The following is a 22716-nucleotide window of genomic DNA, read 5'->3' as shown; positions in this document are numbered from 1 at the left end:
AAAAAAATCAGCTGGGTGTGGTGGTACATGCCTGTAGTCCCAGCTACTCAGCAGGCTGAGGTGGGAGGGTCACTTGAGCCTGGGAGATCAAGGCTTCAGTGAGCCAAAATCATGCCACTGCACTCCAGTATGGGTGACAGAGTGAGACCTACCTCAAAATAAGCAAGTAAGTCAAAAGTAAAAATAAAGCTAGGCATAAGGTCTAATAATAGTAGACTCTAGAGAAAATCAGGAAACTGGCCGCGGTGTGAGAACATATAGACGTTGCTTCCTTTCCTTTACGGTCTGCACTGAACAAGAAAGAAAGGTGCTTGCAAACGTTTTGCTGACATCAAGTAAACCCAGCACAACTCAACCTAAGTGTGGTAAGATCATATTCTGGGGGCAATGTCTTGTGCTAGCTAAAGAAAGCATCTTTTAACAGTAAAACAAATGGAACACATTTCATATACACCAATTTCATTTTTATAATTTTATGAAGAAACGATGGGCAGGGAGATCCAATTCAGGTATTTACTGGGCATCTGTATGTGCCAGGCATGTTGGGAGGGATGATTAAAGATAAAGAGGGATAGGATCCAGGTCCTGCCTTCAAGAAGCTTCCCCAAAAGAGACTGACATGAGACAGCTAACAAAGTCCTGACTGGTCCTCAGAGGTCTCCCTCACTTTTCTCTTTATAGCAAGAGCCCAACCATTCTCTCTATGAGAAAAATGGTAAAAGTGATCTCAAATATTTTACATAACTCTGAGAGGTACTTAGGGAAGCTATCCCATGGAGTAATTTCATCCCTTTCTTTGAGAACTCTACTAATAATTTCCATATGAGGCTTAGGCCAACAATGTAAAGACAATTTCTCAAAGGATTTCTCAATTTTGCCTTTACATAATTCGGCTTCTGTAAACTGTACCTGTACATAACTGGCCCTAGGAGAAGTCCAATTGTTTTTCTCTTCTAAAAGGAAAAGGAGACTTTTACTTAACTATACCCCAAATTTATCTGTTTGGGGCATATGTAGCATAGTTTCTGAAGCAACTCTAACAAGTCAAAAATCCTCTGGTAATTTGATCCCAAGAGAACAATGGCTTTTGAATATTCTTCACCTTCGATAAGGCATAGAGTAGGAGCACATGGAACAAAGTCCCCAGCCTGTATTAAACGTATTTCACCAGCAAGTCAGTGTTAAACAGCTTATGCTTACATGAGATCTGACCCATTTCCTACAGCATCCAGTCCATGTTGCCTGGTCTTACCGTTGATGCCCTGGGTCATTAGACAATCAGAGTCTAGGGGAGATCAAATCAGCACTACAAAGCCATCAATTATCCCAGCTGTATTGACGTCAACAGGTAGAAAACTGAAACAACAGATACTAAAAATACAAATGACCCAACACTCACAGAGAGGATCAAACTTTCTTCTTCACCTGAGAAAAAGGATAAGGAGAATCTTTGCGGCATTACTGCTCTAGTTCCCTCCCACAGCAGAAGCGGAAGAGGTGTCTTCCAGCAGGAAGTGAACGGGGCTGAAAATAAAACGTGTTTCTTTGCTTTGGGGAACATTCAGCTTAAAAAAGGTGTTGTTTTGTGTCCTTGGATACAAAGGCAAGATTAACATGCTTGCATTAGAGTCCCCTGAGGATGAGCCTGGGAACCGGGCGCTTGGGCTTGGGCATTCAAGTGGCCCACAAAGGGACAGAGCAGAGCCCCCAGGCTTCTCCACCAGAGCTCTGCAAAGACAAAACACGTAATTTTAGTAAATTATTTCCTGCAATAAAGGTGCTAATCAGTAGGATAAAGCCAAACAGGACTTTAGCATGCATTGAAAAACAGAGATCGGACTTTCAGCCTGTGTGTGTCTAGGAAAGAGACAGAGCAAGAGAGACAGAGTGATTAACATATGGTGTGTGTGCAAAAGACTGCCTCGATTGCAAACACGGTTTGCCCTCTCCAGAGTGCATGAGTGTAAATATGAAGCGCTGAATACTGAAGATATATACCTTGTCTAAGCAAAATCATCACTAAATGTAGATGATGTCGCATCTTATAAGAGATATTTATATCTATTTCCCATGGACAGTCTTGTTATTAAAATTAAACAGTCAGTTTAGTTCATATTTTCAGATTTTCCAGACTTTCATGGAAGTCACAAAAAACTGGGAGACACCAGTGAAGGAAGAGGCAGCTGGGGAGCAGGGTTGGGAAAGAGGAAGGGCAGACCGGGCTGGGGTGGATAGAGAAAGCTCAAGGAATCTCATGGACTTGGTAAGTGTAAAAGTGAATAGCTAACCTAAGTGTGAGAAGTTCTTTAGTGTAAGAACTTTCTTACACTATTTTCCTGGGACTTTTGCTCTTAAGACTAGCACCATGACTTTCAAGTACAATGGGTCACTTCATGGTCCGCAGTGGCATAATGACACTCCACATCAACGAGCATGACTAAAGGGTGGAGTACAAGCTTCTATCTTAATGTGGTTAATTGCTACCCATTAGAACTTAAGCAGCCCTTACATGAAGTTTCATAATCCTCATAATCCACGTCCACAGGCACTATACCTAACCCATTTTATATGAATATGCAACTTTATGCATTTTCATCCTCTCTCCATACATATCCTTGCCAATAACTGCTTTTCTGATTTAACATCATATGCTCAATATTATGTGGTTTAAATCAAACTGAAAATGTGATCTAAGAATGCACCCAGTCTCATGTTTCTAAATTATCTGTGAATGAAAACTCAATTCATACTGGAAATATGGGTGATATAGGTGTCTTTCATTAAACAACACTTTAAAACGGGCGCTACAGGTTCTTATTTGGGGACACAGCAGCTCCTGGGATGTCATTCCAATCAAGCAAGACCCAGCCAGATAAAGCAGGCAACTGATTTTCTACATTTTTCTAACTTATTTTAAATAATACACTGAAAAGTTTACTGTTCAGGATGAAAAAAGAGGAAAAAAGAGAAATGGCGAGTTGAATTTGTTATACAGAGTTTTCCACAGCCGGATCAGGAAAATGGTTTTTTGCTTAATCTAAACATGTTATGTTTCAAAGATGTAGGAAACTGTTACAAGCTTTTCTTTTCCTATAAATAAAGCTGTTCTTTTCTCTTTATTAATCAAGGCCCTTGAACTGCCTCCCTTAAATGTTTGGTTTGTTAGAAACAACACAGAAACCACGTTCTTCTAAATACAGATAAAGGAGAGACTATTTATTTAGTTATTTCCATTTGTATTTCTTGGTGTATTTTTCAAAGAGATTGTATTAAATAGCCCCACAGAAGGCTAGAAGATTTTTTCCCACAATGGAAAACAATAACAATACCTCACTAATCAATATAAAAAGTCAAAATAAAAAATCGACAAGTATTATAACACATTCAGCAAGCAGGCCAGGGACATATTTGCCTTCCAAGAAAGAACACCTTAGGCTCCGAAGTAATAATATGGAATCAGACTCCCAAAGTGAGTAGAAATTCAACTGCTGGCCTTATTATCTAACAGTCACTTGACAAATATTCTAATAGAACGGATTTTCTAGGAAACTCTCCAGGTAAATATCCTCTGCATATAGTTACACAATGCCTTCCCCCGTGCTAGGAAGACAGGAACGATGTTGTTAAGATAGCTCTCGGCAGAGGCCTGGTTTTTCTGGACCACTGTCACTTTATGAGACAGCTACAACCTCACCATTGCTTTCTGTTAAGTAAGGCCTTACTAACAAACGGATTCAGGCACCACTAACACTTTAGACAACTGAAACACAAGAAGACACTACTGCTATATGCTACTCTCCTGCATATGAACAAACATGGTCTACTGATGGAGACAGAGGCAGGAGGCAGACAGGGGCAGGTCCCTGGTGAAGCCCCACCTTCAAACCAAAAAGCCTGAAACTCATGGCCCAAGGTGACAGCCTCTACTCCTGTTTGTCCACTGTCTCCTGAATGGTTGTTTCTGAATAATGCCTTTTTGCCCATCAAACGTTGCCTTTTTCAAAACTACCGATGGCCCGTCCTGTACCCCATCCTCTGCCTATAAAGACCCCAGTCTCAGTCAGTAGAAGCGAGAAAAGTGGTTTGACTGGAGAGAGGAGACTTGACTTCAGAGAGCGGCTGGACTTCGGAGGAGAGGCGGCTGGACTTCAGGGAAGAGCCGGCCAGACGTCGAGGGAAGACTACCTGTTTGTCCCGTCCCCTCCACAGCCAGCTCCCCTCTCTGCTGAGAGCCATTCCCAAAGCTAAAGAAAATCCTCCATTGGTGCAGTGTGGCTGTGTCCCCTTTCAAATCTCCCCTTGAATTGTAGCTCCCATAACTCCCACGTGTTGTGGGAGGGACCCAGTGGGAGACAACTGAATCGTGGGGGTGGTCTCCCCTCCTGTTCTCATGGTAGCGAATAAGTCTCACAAGAGCTGTTGGCTTTAAACGGGGAAATCCCTTTCACTTGGCTCTCATTCTCTGTCTTCCCTGCTGCCATGGAAGACATGCCTTTCTCCTTCCACCGTGATTGTGAGGCCTCCCCAGCCACGTGGAACCAACCGTGAGACCATTACACCTCCTTTCCTTTCCTTTATAAATACCCAGTCTCCAGGACGTTTTCAGCCGCAGCATGACAACAGACTAGTGCATCCACCTTCACCATCCTTCAAGTGTCCACGCCACCTCATTCTTCCTGGACTCCAGACAAGAGCTCAGGACCCACTGAGTGCGGGTACCCAGAAAAGGCTGTTACACTGGCCCTTTGCCCTCGCTGGTGGAGGGCAGCTGCTCCACGTGATGAGGCAGAGGGCCAGCTGAGCTGATAACACACGGCTGTCCGCAGACGGCAGAGCTAAGACAGCACTGTAACACACCCTCTGGGCTTCAGGGGCACAGGCACCCCCACCTGTGTACCACAGCAACACCCGCACGAGACTGCTCCTGCCGGTGACCAGAGCAGCTGGTCTTGCTCTCTCACGTGCATGCTCCTTCCCGCAAGGGGTTGAGCGCAGCACGCTGAGTAAATGGAGCTTGCTCCTGCCAGTGCACAGAGCAGCAGCCAGCCGGATCCCACACCCGCTCACTCATGCGCTCCCTCCCGCAAGCAGTTGAGCATGGCGGGCCAAGTAAATGGAGCACCCTGTCACAAGTCCAATGAAAGGGTCGTGAAAAATCTGACATCAAAGGTGATGCTGCAACAAGCACACTTCCCTTAAATAAGATCTCAAAGTTTAAATGACATCTGATGCCTCCAGATTTGTGTCACATAGAATACAAAATGCTAGTAGAAGATGGACAGATAGGAAAGAAAGGACTGGGCAGCAGTGGGCAATTCTCCCAGCTCTGTCCATAACCTATGTACCCTGCCAGAGGCTCCTCACCCTCCCCAGGTCTCTGCATTAGCTGAGAACTGAGAGCTGGAATGAAGGTGAATTCATTCTGAGGACACGGGACAGAAGGGACTGGAGACCTGACTGCATACTTTCCCCAAACACACCCTTTGCTTCTTTACCTGATACAGCCAATAGCACAGGTTCAGCAAGATCTGATAGCTATCTCAGCCAGTTTCTTACCTTTAAAATCTATAAAAAGTCTTCAAAAGTTTCCAGTATGTAACAAGTGCTTAACATTTGGCAATTACATTTATTTCTAAAAGCCGTTTTGTTATTATTCAGTCTGTGCTCACTGTCCCCTGCCACCTCCACACACAAAAAAGGATGCAGGTATATGATGTTAAATTCTGCTGAATTTCAACGCTCACCCCGAACGATCTTCACGTCCTCCGGATTACCAGTAGGACCTTTCTGGAGCATCTGTGGGATTTGCTGTAGCAGGAAAACCTCTTGCCACTTTATACATGGCTTTTACTGAGTCCTGGAAAGAGGATGGACTTAGGTCTCTTGATTCACCCTGTCTCCCAAGAGCAAGGGGCCTTTTTTGTGGGCGGTAAGAGCCTTAAGATACTCTGGCCCAGCTCCTACCAATTAGCTTATCAGTCAATATGTTCTGGCTATAGTTGTGTTTCACATACTTTTATCAACGTGGGACCTCAGTGGGACCATACACTGTCATTTGTAGCAACCAGAACAGTGACCATGGCAGGTACTCAATAGAATATATGCTGAACGAACAATGCCACCCTGAGAAGTCAGAGGTTCTCTCCCTTGCTGTTTTCAGCCACCACTGCTATAATCCTGACTGCTGGACACTGGTTGAAAATGGCATGCATTGCCACTAGAGTGTTTCTTGTGAAGCTGCTTGAGCCTAGATGGAGGGAGGTGGGCATAAAAGCAGGTTGTAGAGGGGTCAGGTAAATACTTAAGATAAAAATATTTTAAAAGTTTGAACTGCTATCTATATCCCATAAAATGCAAATTTTTAGTAACTTGTGTTTGTGCTAATTGTTTATAGCTGTAAGCCATTAGCACTGCAGTAATTACTTAAATAGTAATTTTTGCTCAAAATGCAACAGTAATTGTAGACATTAATTACAGAATTTGGGTGGTATGTGGGTATTTGAGGTAAAATTTATTCAATTATTCTCTATGTTTAAAAAGTTTTATAAGAAAATACTGGAAAAGATCTAACTGCCTATGACTTTATTCAGAAGTACAATATCATTTAATATAGCTGTATATATTTTTTCTTCAAGCTGAAATACTTCTTACTCATTTAAGTAACTTTGAAGACATCTTGATCTAGGAAGCAAGACTACAGGTGGATGAAAATGAATTGGAATCAGCAACAAGTAAGGACTTTTTATAAATCGTTGCGAAAATTTTTACAAGTCAGAGGTAAGCTTTATTCATATATGTATAGCGCACTGATGCTAATTTTTTACAGGGTTTATATTCTGTCCTTTACACAGATGGAAAAATCAAGATAAAACAGCTTGTCTAAGCTGAGAAACAATCTACTTGCACAGCAGGGATCACCAGCACCCACCTCACAACAGGAGGAGAAAATGCTCTCTGCTCTTCATTACAGAAATTCACTGATAAGTAAAAAAGTGTCAGTCACTTCATCTAAAAGTTTACTAAAATTTTTGCGTATAAAAGAGAGGGGTTGTGATACGGAAGAGGGGCAGGGAAGTGCCGGGAGGAGAAGGGCAGGTCCCTGGTAAGGGCTCCACCCCGGGGCCTATGCCCACGGACTAGGTGAGGACAGGCACTCCTGCCTTCACGTCCAAATGTTGCATTTCCCCAAGACCACCCTGGCCCACCACACCCCCATGCTGTGCCTATAAAAACCCCGAGACTCTAGCAGGCAGAGACACAAGCGGCTGGACATCCAGAGGAACACACAAGCAGCTGGATGTTGAGAGAATGTCAAGAGGTACCAGCAGGCACCAGTACACCAGCAGTCCACAGACCGGTGGAAGTATGCGGGGTTTGGCCGGGGCGGAGAGAGGAGAGCTCCGGCCACTGAGAGACCCAACTCCAGGGGAAAACCACCTTCCCACTCTACCTCCCTTCTGGCTACCCCATCTGCTGAGAGCCACTTCCACTCAATAAAACCTTGCACTTATTCTCCAAGCCCACGTGTGATCTGATTCTTCCAGTATACCAAAGCAAGAACCTCAGGATACAGAAAGCGCTCTGTCCTGGAGATAAGGAGTCTAACTGAGCTAACACAAGCCACCCATGGACGGCTAAGCTGAAAGCGCGCCCTGTAACGCATGCGCGCTGGGGCTTCAGCTGTCAACATCACCTCTAGACACTGCCGCAGGGTGGGAGCCCCACAACCTGCCCATCTGCATGCTCCCCCAAGAGGTCTGAGCAGTGGGGCACGAATGAAGCAGGCCACACCCCATCACACGCTCTGCGAGGTGGATAAGGGAACTCTTCCCATTTCAACTGTATAATTAAAATGTGTGTAAATGAGACGGTAATAGGACTTGTTTGATCTACATTTGCAAACACTTCTTTATTCTAAAGTTGATTTCAGTGTCAGGGTGCATATGCGTTTTAAACAAACAATACCTCTCCTTTTTCATTTTTATGACTGCTGACTTTAATTTTGGCAACAAATTCACTTTTAGTCATAAATCTCTGAAGTCACCTTATGTTAATACATTTAAAATTGCAAGGAATGATAATATTTCTTAAAATGGAGAGTACCAAGCTATAAATTCTTACTTAATAATCGTACCTTTTCAGAAACCAAGAAATTTAAACTTTGTTCAGAACACATAAATGAGAACTATAAAATGCTTCCTACATCATCAACATATTAGAAACCCAGGAGAGTCCTTAGTACACAAGACCCAGTTGTATTATGGAACCAATCAAGACTTGGATGGCAAGGAGAATGACTAACTTTCTATCTGTCTCTCCATGGAATCCAGCCATTTCAAATTTTTATTTAAAGGGTAGAGTGTTTATGTATTTTTATTCAAAGGCTAGAGTGTTGTGTGACTATGTTGGCCTGTGGAAAAGGCTGTAATGAGACCATCTTGTCAAGCAATAATAAAAATGACTTCATTTGACACAACCTTTTTGCACCAACCCCTATTTGAGCCAAAATGTTTATAAAATATTTTTATTTTATGCTAATTCAAATGTGGGCTTGTTGTGCCAAGATGTGGACTACACTTGCAGCAGTGCTAGCTTGGCATTTGGGGAGTGAGATCACAGCAGGGTCCTTCTTTCAGATCTACTAGTTTACACAAGACTTTCTCCTTACTTACTTAACAGTCTCATTCATTTTCATAAGACTATTTGGCCTATTTCTGAAATATCACCTCCTACTCCAGCCAATTACAAAGGTTTACACACGTTCATTTAAAATATATGGAAAATAAAGACAGTATAAAGAAGAAAATAAACGTAACCTGTAAAAAGCACTATCAACATTATGGTATACCGTTTCCCTCACTATCAAAATCTATTAGATTCCTGACTCCTTTTTCACCTAAGTGCAAAATAATAAAATTGAATGAAATTTAATCTATTTGTTTCCTTGAACTTGGAGAAGATTTTGGATAAAGAATACCTATATATGGCCAGGTGCAGTGGCTCAAGCCTGTAATCCCAGCACTTTGGGAGGCCACGGTGGGTGGATCATGAGGTCAACAGATCAAGACCATCCTGGTCAACACGGTGAAACCTCGTCTCTACTAAAAATACAAAACTTAGCTGGGTGTGGTGGCACGCGCCTGTAGTCCCATCTACTCACGAGTCTGAGGCAGGAGAGTCTCTTGAACCCGGGAGGCAGAGGTTGCAGTGAGCCGAGATTGTGCCACTGCACTCCAGATTGGCGACAGAGCAAGACTCCGTCTCAAAAAAAAAAAAAAAAATACCTATATAGCTTATTACATAGCTCTATGCAGATGCTGATGGCTAGAAGGCTAAACGATAAATAGATATTATTGAGAAAATAATGTATTTTTACAAAACAAGCCTCTTATTTTTTAGTAGGTAAGGTCATTTAGGTTAGACAAAAGAAAGTTTTGGCTTCTCTTGCCAGTATCTACTTTCTCATAATTTCTAAGTGTGGACCTATATAGTTTTCGATGTGATGTTCTGAAAATATATCTAAGGATTAATGTCATAAAATGCTTCTTTGTAATTATAGCTTAGAAGCACATATTTAAAAGATCTAGCCTGGGCACGGTGGCTCATCCCTGTAATCCCAGCACTTCAGAAGGCTGAGGCGGGCGGATCACCTAAGGTCAGGAGTTTGAGACCCACCTGGCCAAAATGGTGAAACCCCATCTCTGCTAAAAAATCAAAACTTAGCCAGGTGTGATGGCACATGCCTGTAATCCCAGCTACTCGGGAGGCTGAGGCAGGAGAATCGCTCGAACCTGGGAGGCAGAGGTTGGAGTAGGCCGAAATCATGCCACTGCACTCTAGCCTGAGCAACAGAGTGAGACTCTGTCTCAAAAATAAATAAATAAATAAATAAATAAATAAATGATCTTAATGTTGCAATGTTCAAAATTTAAAGTCAAAGCTAATTATTTTGTGCGTAACAGAAATCACTATTAGGTGTTCAAACACACACACATTTTTTATTATTATAAACAAAAAGAAGATCGCAGGTGAGCCTAATCTCTGCACTAGCAAACAAACTAATTGTTTGCTTTCTTTGTAGGCATTACGGTTTCTTTCTGAATTGCATAAATGAACAAGAAAGCTGGGTCCGGTTTCCCAGAGAGGGACCACTCAGGACGGAAATAGACTCATGAGCACAGGAAATCTGTGAGCGCGAATAAGGACAGGCAACTCCAGGGAAAGGATAATGTCTCTACCATGCTTGCTCATGTCTGGTGGCAGAACCAACACGGATATTTAAAAGCAGGGAGGTCAGGACAAGGTAAAATGTAACCACTTGTTTATAGAAGAAAAATCATACTACTTGTATATGTAATATATGCAAACCCAAAACAGCATGTCTAGGAATCCCAAGAATGAAAATCTGAATTTCCCTTTAACAATATCCATTATTTTACAAGAGAATCGTTATTAACATCTTTCTCTCTTGTTAATAGGTAAAGCTCCACGACACGCAATCTGACATGTTAAGAAGTGTGTGATGTTAATAACCAGACTCTTCAGCAGCAGAAAGCAAGGAGTTCCATAAGAATATTACTCGGGGCGGGATTTAGTAGAATAATGTAAGTCCGAGAATCTTGGATTACATACATTGAAATGAGGTAGTATTTCTAGACGATCTGAAAACTAGTACTTTTATACCCCCAAAATAAAGAGGAGCACCATTCAAACATTTTTTCCATCTATCTATCCATCCAACATCCAGCACAAATAATTAAAAGAATATTTGTGAAAGTTTTCCTCATTCAAGTACCAATCAGTGTAAGCTACCTGTACTTTTGAACTACCGATCCCAGAATTGAAAGTAGCATGAGTGTAAACATATCTGCATCGGCAAAGGTTTGTATGCCCCCATCTCTAGGTCACACTTTTTCACTGTACGCTTGGCATTTAGAATATCAATGGATACGGGTATTTTCAAGAATGTAATGTGTCAGTTCCTACCTCCACATAGTCCTTGGCATGGCCCCAATCTCGTTTGGCATCCAGATTTCCCAAACTGAAACATTCCAGTTGTCCAAGGTAAATCTTAGCTACTGACCGGCTAATTTTTCGAGTAACGAAATTAGCTCCTAAAAAGAGGCAAAAGATGTATTATCAGTCAAGTGCATTTGACACATTTAACAGTTTGGTGAACCAAACCCAATTTCGGCCTCTGGGCATTTCTTTCATTCTGCACTCCCAGCCACCCTGTTAAAATAATAAAAGAAAAGAAAAAGAAGAAAGATCATTAACTGTCATTTAGACAAGTTAAGAAGCCCTAATTCTATGTGTCACATCAGCTCTACTTTCATAACAAATGTTTTTCTTTCGGGGACATCTTAACATTCCTAATTTGCTGCTTCAATATGCAGCCCAGGCATTAGGCCAAAGAAAAGCTGTTGGAATGCCAGTTTTTTTAACAGAAAATTCAAAAGGGTTGTATAAAGGGAAATGCCAGAATGGACGACAGACATCTAAGACCACCCTGATTTTTTTTAAGAACACAAACATCATATATTCCTATTAATAAAGCTACTTTGGGACTCATGGGGAGAGAAAGAAACATAGCTTAGTTCACAGGGTAACTAGTTAAAGGAAACAAGAAAGGAATTTATTTGGGCTGCCTTTCTCTTAACAAAATAAGTGGTGATGGCTCTTACTCAGAAACCTGCACAGCCATCCAAATGATATGATATGGCCCCCGGGCAAAAGTTTCTCTGTACTATACTTAAGGCAATGCCACTTTCCAACTTCATTTCAGTGTTATCTACAGAAAGGGCTCCTACATTTTGTGTAATATTTTGAAATGATTGGATGAAAGGGACCATATATTGATGAAAGTACTGAAATTGTTTTAATGTTCTCTGGTCTTTAATGAAAACTCTACCTGCTTTTAAAAGATCACAAAGTTAAAAGGCACTTCTGAGACAGTTTTACCTTGTATCAAGGTAAGGTTATGAGAAAACACCATTTAATACCAAATTCTCAAGGTAATAATACACATATTAGCAGTTAATAATGGATTCATACAGTTTAGATACATGAATATCATAATTTATCACATACCAATGACTTTATGTTCTTTTGCAGATGAAGCAGGGAGGCAAATATTATGATCAAAGTGTATGGCTTCTGGAGAACAGGCACACGGATAAGGGCAATATTTCTAAATACGTTTTCCAAAGTTTGGCAAGAATATGGCTTAGCGCAAGTTCAAACATACACCAGATTCACTTACTCCACAAACTTGATACGTACGTTTACAGCAACATTATTATCCTTAAGAAATACAATGGGACTACCGTGGAAATCCAAATTTTCAATTTCCCTTGTCAATTCAGATGGTACCTTAAAAAATACAAAGTTTCAACTTTCCACAGAGGTTTACATAGCACAAAGAGGTCCTTCAAAAAAAGTGCCTTTTGAAATGAAAATCTACTTATTAGCCAGTAAGTAATTAGTGGCTAATTATTAATTTAAAAAATTTTTCTATTGACTTGTAACAGTTAAATTTAAATGTAAATTTATAATTAAATTTAGGTTTTTTGATGTTTATCGTTATTTCAATGTCAGGACTATACTATTTTCTCAAAGTATACTAAGAAACCAATGATGTCAAATCATTAAATAAATTTTTCAACATAAAACATTTCAGATTAACCTATTTACCAGTAAACTAATGTTTGGGAGTCCAGTGGAAGCATTTGACCCTATTCATACAATTTATTGATTCTCTCAGCCATTGTTCACTACGCACCCACCAATCACTGAGCACTGAGCTAAGCACTGGGGATCTGGGAGTGAAGCCGCAGCTCCTGCTCTCAGGTATCGCAGAGAGGGTCAGATGGGCCAACAAACCAGTGCTGAACCTAATAAAATGACAGGTCTGCAAGGGGAGAAAGGCTTTGGGGTTGTAGCATGGCTGCCAGGCGCAGCATGTGAGAAATGCCCCCCAGAAATGGAGCTTGAATGGAGTCTACCAGGGAGGTCATAAAGGGATTAATCAAGCCGTGAGACAGGGTGGTACTCCAGGCAGGAGGAACAGCACTCGCAAAGATGAGGAACGGTCTTTCTCCTCCAACTCTTACCACAACCTTATGATGGTTATGGCCCCTCCTGAGGGCTATCACTGATAGCACTGTGCTAAGCTCTTTAGATGGGGTCACTCATTTAATTTTCCAGGCAACCCACGGGCTAAGAACTATTAGTACCCACATGAAACTGAGATTCAGGGAAGCTATATAAATCAACTATTCTAAAACAGGATTCAAATCAAGAGCTATGTGACTACAAAGTTCTTATATTACCAGAACTTTAATGTCATGCTAGAAAGGTGGATCTTTTCTTATCTGGTTCCTAAAGTTATCTTGGATAACCAGTCAAAATTAACTATAATTTCTAGTTCTTAAAATGTAATTTTTGGTTTTGTTTTTTTTGAGACAGAGACTCGCTCTGTCGCCCTGGCTGGAGTGCAGTGGCGCGATCTCGGCTCACTGCACCCTCCGCCTCCCAGGTTCAAGCAATTGTCTCAGCCTCCCGAATAGATGGGATTACAGGCACCTGCCACTACACCTAGCTACTTTTGTGTTTTCTTTTTCAGTAGAGGTGGGGCTTCACCATCTTGGCCAGGTTGGTCTTGAACTCCTGACCTCGTGATCTCCCTGTCTCGACCTCCCAAAGTGCTGGGATTACAGGCATGAGTCACCACGCCTGGTCAAAATGTAATTTTAACGATTATTTAGAACAGCTATTTTGAGATACAATTCACACAGCATACAACTCATGCATTTAAAGCATATGCTTCCATGGCTTTTGTTATATTCATAGAAATGTACAACCATCACCACAATCAATTTTAGAACACTTTCATCATCCCAGAAAGAAACCCTGTATCATTTAGCAGTTTTCTCCTAGTACCCTAGCCCTGGCAAACAGATAATCTACCTTGTATCTCCAGATTTGCCTATTCTGGGCACTTCGTATAAATGGAATTATATTAATGTCTGGTCTTTGTGCCTGGTTTCTTTTACTTAGCATAACATTTTCAAAGTTCATCCATATTGTGGTTTGAATCAGTACATTGTTCATTTTTTATGGCCAAATTAATATTCTATTATATAAGTATACCAAATTTTATTTAACCGTCCATGAGATGAATATCTGTGGTGCCTCCATCCTTTGCCTTTTGTGAATAATGCAATGTTCATGTCTTTTCACAAACATATGTTTTAATTTCTTTTAGTTATATACTTAGGGGTGGAATTGCTGGGTCAGATGAGAACTGTTTTACCAATAGAGGAAATGTAGACTTTTCCAATGTGGCTGCACCACTTTACATTCCCACCAGCAGGGAAACAGGGCTCTGATTTCTTCCCATTCTCCCCAGTACTTGTTATGGTCTGCTAGACTGTGGTCATTCTAGTGGGCACTGAGTGGTACCTTACTGTGGTTTCGATGTGTACTTCTCTGATAACTAATGATATGAAGCAATTACCTTTTCATGTGCCTACTGGCCACTTGTATATCTTTTTTGGAGACATGTCTATTCAAATCCTTTGCCCATTTTCAAATCGGATTACTTATCTTTTTATTATAGAGTTGTAAGAATTCTTTATACATTCTGGATCCAAGTCCCTTATCAGATATATAATTTGTAAATATTTTCTCTCATTCTGTAGGCTGACTTTTCACTTTCTTGACTGTGCTCTCTGAAGCATAAAAGCTTTTTTATCTTTTAATTTTGATGAAGTCCAATTTGTCTATATTCGCTTGTGTAGCAGGTGCTTGTGGTGTCATATTCGAGAAGGCTTCACTAATCTAAGGTTATGGAGATTTATTCCTATACATTTTTATGAGTTTTATAGTTTTTCTTCTTACATTTGAATTTTTGATCAATTTTTAGTAAATTTTTATATTTGGTGTGATGAAAGGGTCTAACTTCATTCATTTGCATGTTGACATCCAGCTGTCTCAGTATTATTTGTTGGAAAGGTTATTTTTCTCATTCAATTGTCTTAGCACTTTCCTCAAAAATCAATTAATCAAAAATGTGAGAGATAATTTCTGACTTTCAATTCGATTTCATTGCTGTACTCTATGTCTGTCCTTATGCCAGTACCACACAGTCCTGGTTACTGTAGCTCTGTGGCAAGTTTAAAAATCAGGAAGTATGAGTTCTCCAACTTTGTTCTTTTTTAAGGTTATTTTAGCTACTCTCTGTCCCTTGAATTTCCATATGAATTTTAGGATCAGCCTGTTGATTTTTGCAAAAACACCAACAGGGAATCTGAAAGGGATCATGTTGAATCTGTAGATCAAAATGGGGACTATTCCCATGCTAACATTATTGTGCCTTCCAGTCCACGACTATAGGATGTTATTCCCCTTTATTTTGGTCTTTAATATTTCTTTCAACAATGTGTAATAGTTTTCAGGGAATAATGTTTACACTTTGGCTAAATTCGTTCCTAAACACTTTATTCTTTTTTATTATAAATAGAATTGTTTTCTTGATTCCAAGAAAAAGTTTTTGATTAATTTTAAGCATTTTTGTAACCATATGTTTCGCTACTTAATTCTCAAGAAAGGCTTAAAATGATTTTTTTTTTTAATTTGCTCTCCTCATTTTTAGTCCATGTTACGGAAGACTGCTCTTTTAAGGAAAAAACTATATAAAAGCATAGAACATGAGGGCTGAGACTATCCCAAGTAACAGGTGAAGAAAAAGAAGTGCACAGAGACTGCACACCTTTCCTGAGTCAGCACAAGTAGTCGAGCCTGACCCAGGCCTGTCTCACTGGCTTTCTAGCCTTGTGCTGTTTTGCTAAGCCACAGTGCAATGCAGGAGGAATCCCTCCTGCGATGAGATGACCTAAGTGTTTGTGAATCATAGCACATGTGGATAATGGAACTCCTATAATTAATTTAAATACATACTTGATTTATAAAAGCCTTAAACTATAAGATTCTAGGTAGAAAGAGGACTAAGAAAAGTTAGCTCAACGAATGGAGGGAGAGCCAGCTCTGTTAGTAACCAGCTGTGATATCTTAACACAAACCACTTAACGACTCTAAAGTCATAGTCTCCTCTGTACTACTTGCATATTAATATCTGCCATGCCAAATCACCGGGTACACTAATGTAGATTAAATGGCACTTCTCATAGAAATGTAAGAAAATCAGTATGTCCCTGTTTGTAAAATAAGGATAGTAATAGTACCTAAAAGCTTTGATGTTTAAAAGAGAAAATCCAGGTTTCATGGTTATCAGCAAGTAGTAACTGTTAGCCATTATTATAACGATTACATTACAATGTTAATGGTATCTATAATTAAGTCTCAATGGAAAGTTAAGATTTCTTAGTTCTTTTACTAATAGACGACTACATCTCTTAATTCTCTGATTTTGAAAGTCTGAGATTGAGAAAAAATCAAAATAAACAGCCAGGCATGTGGGCCTACATAGGAAGCAATAATAAACATTTCTTGAATGATTTTGGCTTTCAATATTAACTCATTCTTTCTTGCATCTTTCTTGGAGCATAAATTCCCTTCTTAAAATGCATTCTTTAGAAGTTCCCTTAATGGGGAAAAATTAACTTGTTCGTATTTGAAAGAAGTTTTGCTAAGTGCACAGTTCAAGGTTGAAAATTATCTTCTCTTCCATGCTGACAATATTTTCCTACTGTCTTCTGGTTTGCAATTTCTGCTAGGGAGAAGTGTGCTTCCGGTCTAATTGTCATTCCTTTGTAGGTAATGTCATGTCTTTTTTCTCTTGTTAATGTAAAGATTTTCCTGTTTTGTTTGGTATCCTGGGGTTTCACTCCAATGTGTCTACACGGCTTTCTGCTTGGGGTCCATGGTGCTTCCTGCATCTGTGACTCTTTTATTAAGTCTAGAAATTTCTCAGCAACTATCTCTTTAGATATTGCCTCTTTTCACTCTATTTTCTTCTGGGAAAGAATATTAGACTTCTCCTTTTACTTTCTATTCTCTTAATTTCCTTTTTGTAATTTTTATCTCTTTGTTTTTATCTGTAATAGTCTGGGTTAATTTCTGCACAGCCAACTAATTGTCCTTCAGCAATCTAATTTAATCCTAAATCGGCCACTTAACACTTTCTTTCTTTTTTTATTTTTATTTTTTGGCACATCCAAAGTTCTCTTTGGTTCTTTTTCAAACCTACCTGGGCATTTTTACATTCTGTTCTTGCTTGCTTATTTTTTCTGATTTGACATTTTTATTTACACACGTTTTTGTAATTTTATATTCTGAATTAGATAATTCCAGTATTTGAAGTTCTTTGGGGACTTATTTATTATTTGTTATTTCTGCTGACTTTGACTGATGGTGGTTTGTTTCCATGTGCATTTAGTGAGAGTTCATGTTTAGTAACCTTAATTTGCTGGAGACCAGAGGACATCAACGCAAATGATGGCTTCCTCCTGAGACCGTCACGGTTTGTTTGTTTCTCTTTGGGACCAGGAGATACTAACACCTGGGATGCTCATCCCCTTCCAGAATGCACAGGTTAACAAAATTCTGTTCTTCCCCTTGACTGTGATCTACTGATTAAAGAGGCTGGGTGTTCCCTAAAGAACCAAGGAGAGATACACACCCACACACAAAACACACACACACAGTCTGTGTTAATTTAAAGTTTCTATTATATTATAAAGCATACCAACATAACATCTCTAAGCTTCTATAACAAACATTAAAGGAAAAAAACTGACAAAATTTGGAAAACACACTTCAAATTGCCAGCATTAAACTGAAAACAATGGAATTGCCTTTAAGACATGAATAGTAGCCAATTTATTAAAGAATCTGATCAGATATTAGATCACAATCTTTTCCACAATGTATTACTTCAATAGAGATTTATTTTTAAAAACAAAATGCAACCTTGGACATCCTCTGATGAAGCAGTAGACGTAAGGAAGAAACCCTATGGGAGGTTCACTAAGTCCTACTAGGGACAATTCTACTTATCACACTACACAAAATTACTTCTTTTTCAAATGTATATTTCCTATGGCCCTGTGGCAATTTTTATTGTTTGTGTGTATACAGGTACACATGATTGTGTATGTGCATGATGCATACATATATACATATGTAAAAATTATCTGTCCACATCCAAATGGAACTTGAAGTAACCAAAATTTGTCTAATAAAAATTCTATCCCATTGCTCAGTACTTCATCCAAAAGCTTTTGATTGAAAGAGTTTTTTGGAGTTAAAGTACAATGACAGTTTGGACAATATTCATTGGAAAACAGAAATCATTCCAATTTATCCTGAACCCCACATGAACCTCCGCCCTGGGGCCCTGCATTTTTCCCCTGTGGTAATCTCTGGCCACCCCACTGTGAACTGCCTGGGCCATGGCTCAGTGGAGACAGGGTGTAGAGAGAAGAGACACTGAGAAGGTCATGGCTGACTGAGCAGACGACTGAGATCAGAGAGATCATACCTCATTTGCTCACTAAGTCCTGCCAAGAGCAACACTATTTAACTGCAGGTACTCAAAATCCAATAGGCACATTTAAAGGAATCTCAGGCTTAAAAGAGGACAATTCACAATGTGCATTTGTCTGAGATAGCTACCACCTTTTGGCAACTATTTAAAATATGTGTTTAAAGAGAAATGATCAAACTACTTTGCTATTTGTATCAAATGTTCAATGCATTTTCCACTGACAGTGAGATAATTCAAATTTGTAAGTCTTCGTTTCAGGTTTTCTCAAGTTTGGGACTATTGACCTGTAAGGCTGAATAAGTCCTTTTCATTGCGGTTTGTGCTGTGCTTTGCAGTGTTTAGCAGCGTCACTGGCTTTAACCCAGTAGATGCCAGGAGCACCCCTCAGTTACGTCCACAGATGTTGCCAACTCCCCCTGGGGGAACAAAACTGCCCTGATTGAGAACCATGGCCTTAGTCAAATAAAACAACCCTGCAAAGACAAAATCCCCAAAATCAAAACAAATATATAGCTTTCAAGTATCTCTATTCATTCGATACACTAACAAAACTATTGGGGAACTAATAAACATGAAATATTTAAATCAGGATGAGACAAGGGTGAGTCTTCATTTAACACTGGCATGAATCTATGAGCCTGGCCTTCCAAGGAGAGTCTAGGCTGAGGGTACACATTTGGGAACTATTTATGTATGGATGATATTTCAAGTCCTGAGGCCAGCTGAGACCACCAAGAAAGGAATGTTAGCAACAAAACATAAATGGTCAGAGAACCAAATACACTGATGCTATAATGTTTACAGGTCAGATGAGGAGGAAGCAGTGAGGGAAAGCAAGGGCATAGGAGTATCCTAATAGTCTGGAAAGCCTGTATCCAGGAGGGAGTGATCACCATGACTGCAGGTCAGAAGGACAAAGACAGAGAAGTGACCTTGACGGGAGAGCTTCCAAAAGAGGGGGACAAAAGTCCAAGGAAGGAGAGGGCTCAAGAAAGAAAGGCGGTGAGATTTCGGAGGCAAGGAGCACAGATAACTTCTGAAAACTTCTGCTGTCAGGGAGAGAAGGGGGTGAGACTGGGAGGACTGCATTTCAAGATGGGCATGAAAGCAGCATCTTTGCATGCTGAGGGAAAGATCCTAGTGATGATGGAGAAACTGATCCAGGAGAGAGGTGAGAATTGCTGATGCCAAGTCTTCAAGGAGGTGGTAGCAGATAGGAGCTCCAGACAGCTCCTCCAGGGCACAGGAGAATAGGTGGGGAGAACACAAACGCAGGAAGGCAGAGTTCAGATGTTCTGAGGACTTTTATTCCTGCTCAAATCTTAAACACACACCCCATTCTGACTACACGATTCACCCCACCTCCCTCACCTCTCCCACTGTCTCTGCTCCTGCACTGTGGCCTGGGTCTGCGGGAGAACTTTTGCACACCTGCGCTGACTGTGTTCTCCAGCGAGAGCTAAGCTCTTGCTGCCTGGTCATGAGGACCTGCAAATTCCTGGTCGGATCTTCCTCCTGTTCACCTCAGGAGACATTACCATTAGCTCTAGTTCGCTTCTCCTTTTACTCCGAGCTAACACGACTTTCTGGATGGCCCTGCATGGTGAATGGTCTCACCCTGCACCCAGTAGCCTGGGAGTCCTCTTTGATTCCTTTCTCACTCTTCCATTAGTCAACTGCTCATCAAGTCCTACTGAGTCTGCTTCTTCAGCAGTCCTGAATAACTCCCCAACCCAGCCTCCAGTAGGCCGCAAATGAGGTGGGGCTCAATGCAGATTCCCTGAAGCATGCTTTGGTGCTCTTTCCTACTTCACATGGCTCTAATGGGAGTAGCCTAACCCTGCCATCCTGACTGCATTGATTTATTCAAGAGTAATGGCTATAAACTGCATATGGGCCAGAAGCTCCTTTGTGTCCTGTCACTGGCCCCATCCCCAGCATCTCCTACTACCCTGTCCCCCTCACAGCTCTCTCCAGTGACATCCTACTGTGTGCAGAACCCCCCCCCCCCACAGCACACACAGGTGTCTTCTCCTTCTCTGGACAGCCCCTTCTCTTTGTGAGAAATATCTGCATCCACAGCTGCTTCCCAACTGCCTGGCACTCCGAGTGTCATCTCAGTGGAAGGGATTCCTGACGCCTCCCCCGGTGGGGGCTGTCACTCTTCCGTGCTCTTCCATCACCCTTGCACAGGCTACCTGCTCTCATGACAGCAACTGCAATCTTCAGTTTACTCACTCAGCTGTGAGCTTCTTAAAGACGAGCATTCTATACTGTCTCTCCAGTGTCTTACCAGTGTCTGACACAGCACATAACACACGACAGGTGTTCAGTCAACATTTTCTGCAGGGAGAGGGAGGGGAGCAGGGCCATGCCACAGTTTCAACAGGAAGGCATCTTTACATTTACAAACTTCGGACATAGTGAGCCTGATTATCTAATTGCTTCTGCCATAATTCCAGAGTCTCAGGAATGATTAAACGCTTCCACTGATATGTCTGTTTTTCAAGGACTTGCAAACTAATAAGAGTAAAGGTAAATACCACAGATGCCAGTTCAGAACAAAGAAATTATCTGGTCACACTAGGCAGCTTGTCTCTCTTCTGACATATATTAGGGTTTCTTCTCTGCCTTCATATTTGTAGGGACCTCTGTATACACTTTTAATCAGAGGTGTATAATCTGTATAATCAGAGGTGTGGCAAAGGGGTGTGAGAAGGATAAAAACTTTGTTGTGAAAGAGAGAGCATCAAATTCAATATATTCAGTACATATAAGAATGAAAAACACATGGAACAATATAGAGATACGTAAATCATCTTCTGAAATCAACTCCTTTTTGTAGAAATGACTTATTTGCTTTAAAAATGACTTATCCCACATCATTCCACATCATGTTTGGGCTTTACTTCAGAACTGACAGAGCTATTTCACAGAAGGACACTTCTGTTTGACGACACCCATACTGAAACGCCTTGGATTACAATTCCTCTTTAGCTTCCATCTCGACTCAGAAGTGTAGTGATATTTAAGTAGTCATGCAGAGCCACTTCCTATAAATTTCATGTTCAAAGTAACTTTACAAAAATAGTATTGGCCTATAGCCAGCCAGCATAAAGACTGCAAAGTAACGAAATCTTCAAAAGACCTTTGGTTCAAATTCTTCATCTGATAGAAAATTGGGGCAAGATAAATGTCCATAAAATGATGCAATCGTGTCTCCTTCCACAAGAATCTTACTTGGCTCTTGTGACAGTTTCTGTTATTCTCTTCTGTCACAGAAAAGTAAATATCTGCAATACCCTGAAAACAAATACATACAAAAGATATTTATTCACCCAAGGAAAATAAGTAACATTGCCTCCTCTGTAATAACTATTGCTAATAATTATTGATTTGGACTTCAAGCAGTTTTTCAAGAAGGGTCAGACTCCAAGAATATTAGAAATAAAGGATAATTAGAGCATAATTAGAAATAAAGGATGACTTCTAAGAATTGTGTGCCAGTCAGAAAACACTGTCTTAGTTATTGATATACAATACAAAGTAATATTAAGGAACGAAAAATGCAAGGAAGAGAAATTACGGCTTTCTTACTAGTGACTTAGCCTCTCTGCTTGAATCACATCTATAACTTTTTGAGGTTCTTTTTATCTGTGGGGTTCTCAGCTACAAGCCTAATGAGATGAACGGGCATGCAGGAGGCAGTAGCGTGCCTCTCAAGCTCACCAGAGCAGCAGCAGAGACTGAGCCTGTGTGGCAACAGGAGCGGCCGAAGCTACACTTTCTGGAAATTAGGTAATGAGCACAGAAAGCATTTGGTCAGTACTAGATGAGATGTTTTTAAAGCATGCTGACAACAGACCGTAATACGCAAGGAGATAAAGTATTTCACACTTTTTTTTTTCTTGTGGTTCGTTATAGTCAGGTTGGCTTGAACTTTAGAGTACGCACATACAGCTACAGAGGCCCTTAACTGATTTGCATGACGGCAATATCTGTGAACCCAATATTCTTCAAGCCTGGGGCCATGGCCTACACCTGTAGATCCAGCCACTAGGGAGGCTGAGGCAGGAGGATTGCTTAAGCCTACGAGTTAGATTTCAGCTTGGGAAACATCGTGATCCCTGTTTTTTAAACAACAAACACCACCAACAAAAATCCCCAACATTCTTCAAATCAGTCAAGAACGAATATTGTGAAGAGAA

General features: G+C 40.6%; 1 protein-coding gene across 4 annotated transcripts in view; it reads right to left on the bottom strand.

Annotated features, from left to right (window-relative positions):
* GMDS (GDP-mannose 4,6-dehydratase) overlaps positions 1–22716 on the bottom strand; it is a 629179-nt gene that overhangs the window by 309110 nt on the left and 297353 nt on the right. For all 4 annotated transcript variants that reach the window (NM_001266789.1, XM_077998638.1, XM_077998636.1 and 1 more), the window contains 1 exon segment: positions 10987–11114. In NM_001266789.1, the coding sequence (NP_001253718.1) occupies positions 10987–11114 (128 nt within the window).

Source organism: Macaca mulatta, chromosome 4, assembly GCF_049350105.2.
Source record: "Macaca mulatta isolate MMU2019108-1 chromosome 4, T2T-MMU8v2.0, whole genome shotgun sequence".
NCBI classification, from domain to species: Eukaryota; Metazoa; Chordata; class Mammalia; order Primates; family Cercopithecidae; genus Macaca; species Macaca mulatta.
The sequence above is the reverse complement of the archived record's forward strand: the minus strand, read 5'-3'. Positions and strand labels throughout refer to the sequence as shown.